The 3,686-nt window shown below is 52.4% G+C and overlaps 1 protein-coding gene across 1 annotated transcript; it reads left to right on the top strand.

Annotated features, from left to right (window-relative positions):
• Positions 1-702: 702 nt before the first annotated feature.
• On the top strand, positions 703-3,630 carry DQ04_12081000 (putative zinc finger protein; the record flags this gene model as incomplete). Its single annotated transcript, XM_009316676.1, has 1 exon — positions 703-3,630. The coding sequence occupies one exon, from the start codon at positions 703-705 to the stop codon at positions 3,628-3,630; it is 2,928 nt and encodes a 975-aa protein (XP_009314951.1).
• Between the last annotated feature and the right edge of the window lie 56 nt (positions 3,631-3,686).

Raw genomic sequence — 3,686 nt, 5'->3', positions numbered from 1 at the left:
TTTTTTTTTTTTATTGTGACAGAAAACAACAGGGGAAGAAAGAGCCAAGGGCAGTCAGAAAACAAGTTGTTCGTATCAGAAAGCGCAGTGAACGACGAGACTAGTAAGGATCCGAGCCAGTTAAATACACCCGGTCAGGCAATTAAGGAAAAAGAAAATTGTCTCCCCCAGCGAGATGACAGGCAAGCCAAGAAGTATACGAAGGGCAGAAAGCTTTTCAGGAGAAGAAAGGAGAAAACGCAATGGGGAAAGCAAAGAGAAGAAATGGTGTGAAGAAGCGAAATTTTTTAACGATTGAGTAATATGAGTCCTGTAGCCCTTTGTGATGCACGTGTTTAATTGCTTGTTTGATAGAAAGTCAGTATTGAGGGCCTCAGCACACTATTGAGCTCTAGACGTAATGATGGATTTAAATTCGTGTAGTGTGTCGCTTGGCCATTCCGTGAATGAATGAACGAGTGGAGTTGATTGGGTTTGTTATATGTGCTGAATGTGCTCGTCGTTATTCCTCTCATATTTTCTCTGCTTTCTATTCTGTGTTTCTGTTGCCTCTCTCTCTCTCTTTCTCTCTCGGTGTTTGTGTGTGGGTGGGTGGGTGTCTGTGGGGTTGGTGGGGAAATTGTGACTGTCAAGGAAGCCCGTCAAGAAGAGGTAGATTGATTTAGGCCTTTGTTCATTATTCCTTCTCTCAGCGGCAGTGCCATGTCTTCTAGCGAGAAGGAGAGAGAGGCACAGGAGACGGGTGTGTCGCCGTCGAAACCGGCAGATGAAAATGCGGTGGAGCCGGCAGCGAGTGAGAACCCTGCGGCGGAGGAGGAGAACCAAGACCGCAGGCTGGTCACGCTCGTGCACTTACAGCAAAATTTTGGCGTCATGTCTCGGGTGTTGGAGCGGGAAGTGTTCCGACGGGGGCTGATCAATAGTAGTGTGGAGGAAACGTACTCGGTATTTTTCCAGGTGAGCAGCCTGCTGATGGAGATGTTTAGAATGGAGATTGATCCACGGGTTCTACGCGCGCAGCTTTTGGATATGCTGCTTGCCATCCTGGAACCAACGTACGGCGCCGATCACACGCGGATGTTGATGACTATAATTGAGCGTTCCGCTAATGACTTATTCTTGTTCCAGGCGATCCTGTCGTCGACATCGCTTGATGCCTTGGTCCAAAGGGTGCAAGAGATCATGAACCCACCGGCACGTTCTTCAGGGTCGAATATGAGTGGTGGAGTATCCGGCAACTATAACAGTCTGCCAACTGAAAATGTTCGTGGTTTACAGCTGGGATACAACAATCCTCCAGCTGCGGTGCGCCTCCCATACGGAGACTTCAGTAAGGAACGCCGAGGAGAACAACTAGGTGAGCCAAATGTGCCTCGAAATGCAAACGCATACACAGAGGGTAGCAACGCACCAGCGTCTAGCCAACCCGAGGATGATGCTATGCCAACGGTAAGCTCTGGTTGGGGGAATGCGCAGCGGAAGTATACTGATCACGACCGCGATGTGCCTATCCACCATCACCACCACCACCTTCATCATCATCGTCTTCCTTTCAACCAGTATGTGCATCAACAGCGGCATCAACTCCCCAATGTAGCCCAGAATCACCAGGTGGTTGTTGGGAGTGGCCCAATGGGATTGCAGCCACCTCAACCGCAGCAGCACCAGCAACAGCAACAGCAGCAGCAGCAACAGCAACAGCCAGAACTCTCTCAGGGTGGTCCATACCCGCGCGCGCCGGTATCACAAGGTCCATTCAAGCGGGTGGGGGATCGCGTGCCCCCGAACGCACCGGAACCTGATGACCCGCATGCACACGGGGCGATGTGGCGTGGTGCAGTGCCTCCGTCTGGACCGCCGTTGGAGCCGGTAGCTGTGCCGCAGCCCTCGTATCACCCGCAAAATTCCCCGCCGACGCCACACTCCAGCCATAATCCGCATCATCACCAAGTTGTGTCTCCGAACTCTCCTTCGCATCCAAGAATGCTTGTCCAGCACCGGCACACCATCAACCATTTCTTCCCACCTGGCTCCATGGGGAAGCAAATGGCACCGCAGCCCACCACCCAGATGACTCCGCAGACGATGCCGCAGCCAGCTACAGCAGCCCCGCCACCGAACTCCCAGAGGGTGGTGGTGCATCATCATCATCATCATCATCATCACCATTTTCACCACCACCACGATCTTTCACTTCAGCAGCCAGGGATACCAAGAGTCTCTCCTCCGCCACACACGAACCTTCACGCTGTGAAACAAGAGGCTGTAGCCCAACCGGAATCGAAGCCAGTCGCCCACAATGTAGAGACAGCAGCGCCTCAGCTTAAGCCTCACTTTCATCATCAGATATCATTTCAACATCTCAAGGTGCTACGTCCACCAACCACACAGATGAATGCACCAACATCGGTAGGAGGAGTTGCGGCAGAGCCGCCCTCTCATGGGCTGATGATACCAACGCATCATCATTCGATACACAACTTCCAACAAAATCGACCAGTGGTTCCGCCGCAGCATCAATATCGACAATCGGCGTCATCAGCTCCCGCACCGATGTCTATTGACGCGCTTAGCGACGAGGAGATGAACTGGGCCTCCCCGCACGCGGCCTCTATGCTCCCCATGACACAGGAACTTCGCTGCTTTTTCCGTGACCGTAGCGTGCCTGAGGCTGTCATCAACGCTCTCGTAAAGCTGTCCCTCACATTAGACGAGTTGCTAGCTATACCTCGAGAAATGTTCGAAGAGCAGCTAAAGAAAGAGGTTGTCTCTGTCCACAGTCGGCAATATGTTTGGAGTGTTCTGCACCCTAACGAAAAGCCACTCTCTGAGAAGGATGGGCCTGAGCTGCACGAATTGCGCAACTTCATCCACAATAATTCCATCCATAACAATATGGCGCCTGATGGAGGAGAAGAAGATAGTGCAATGTCCAGGCGTGGTCGTCAGACCAAGGCCATGCTTCAAGTTCCCCAACCTAGAACGTCTCAGAGTAAGCAACAGCAGCAGCAACCTGGAAAGGGAGGTGAGTACAAGGCGGTCATCTGGCTTTCCGGTGTTAATTCAGGGAATCCTCATCTTGTTTTCGAAGAATTGTCGAGGTACGGCAAAGTGTTGCAGCACGGTCCATCTTCCCAGAAGACTGATTTGATCTACTGCAAACTGGGGGATCACAAGAATGAGCTGCAAACGATGCGTAAGATAGGGGGTGCTGTCGTTGAAGAGTTCTATCGTGTCTCTCCCAGAGATATAGGCGACGGAGCTCCACCAACGCCGACTGGGCGCTCAGAAGAGGGCGAGAACAATGGCAGCAGTAAGGCGCGCCACAAGGCGGGTGGAAGCGCCAACCCTTACCCATCGCCACCACAGCAGCAGCAACAACAATCACTGCACCGTGGTGGATACGGAGAGGGCGACGAAGAGGATATCGATGGAGATGAGGGAAGGGGTCACCGTAAAGGAGTGCGGCACTCTAGGGGACGCGGGCGTGGTGGGCACCATAACTACCACCCCCACCGGCACTCTGAGGGCAATAATCAGGTGATCTGCAAGTTCTTCAGTAAGGGTATCTGCAAGTTCGGTGATCAGTGCCAGTACTTCCATCCAGCGAAGAGCTCGAGCCGTTCGTAATCAGCGAGAGAGAAAGAGGGGGAGAGAGAGAGGCTGAAATATATTTAAAAAAAAAA

Source organism: Trypanosoma grayi (assembly GCF_000691245.1).
Source record: "Trypanosoma grayi strain ANR4 Tgr_1208_V1, whole genome shotgun sequence".
NCBI lineage: Eukaryota > Euglenozoa > Kinetoplastea > Trypanosomatida > Trypanosomatidae > Trypanosoma > Trypanosoma grayi.
Note: the sequence above shows the minus strand (reverse complement) of the source record. Positions and strands in the feature narration are given on the sequence as shown.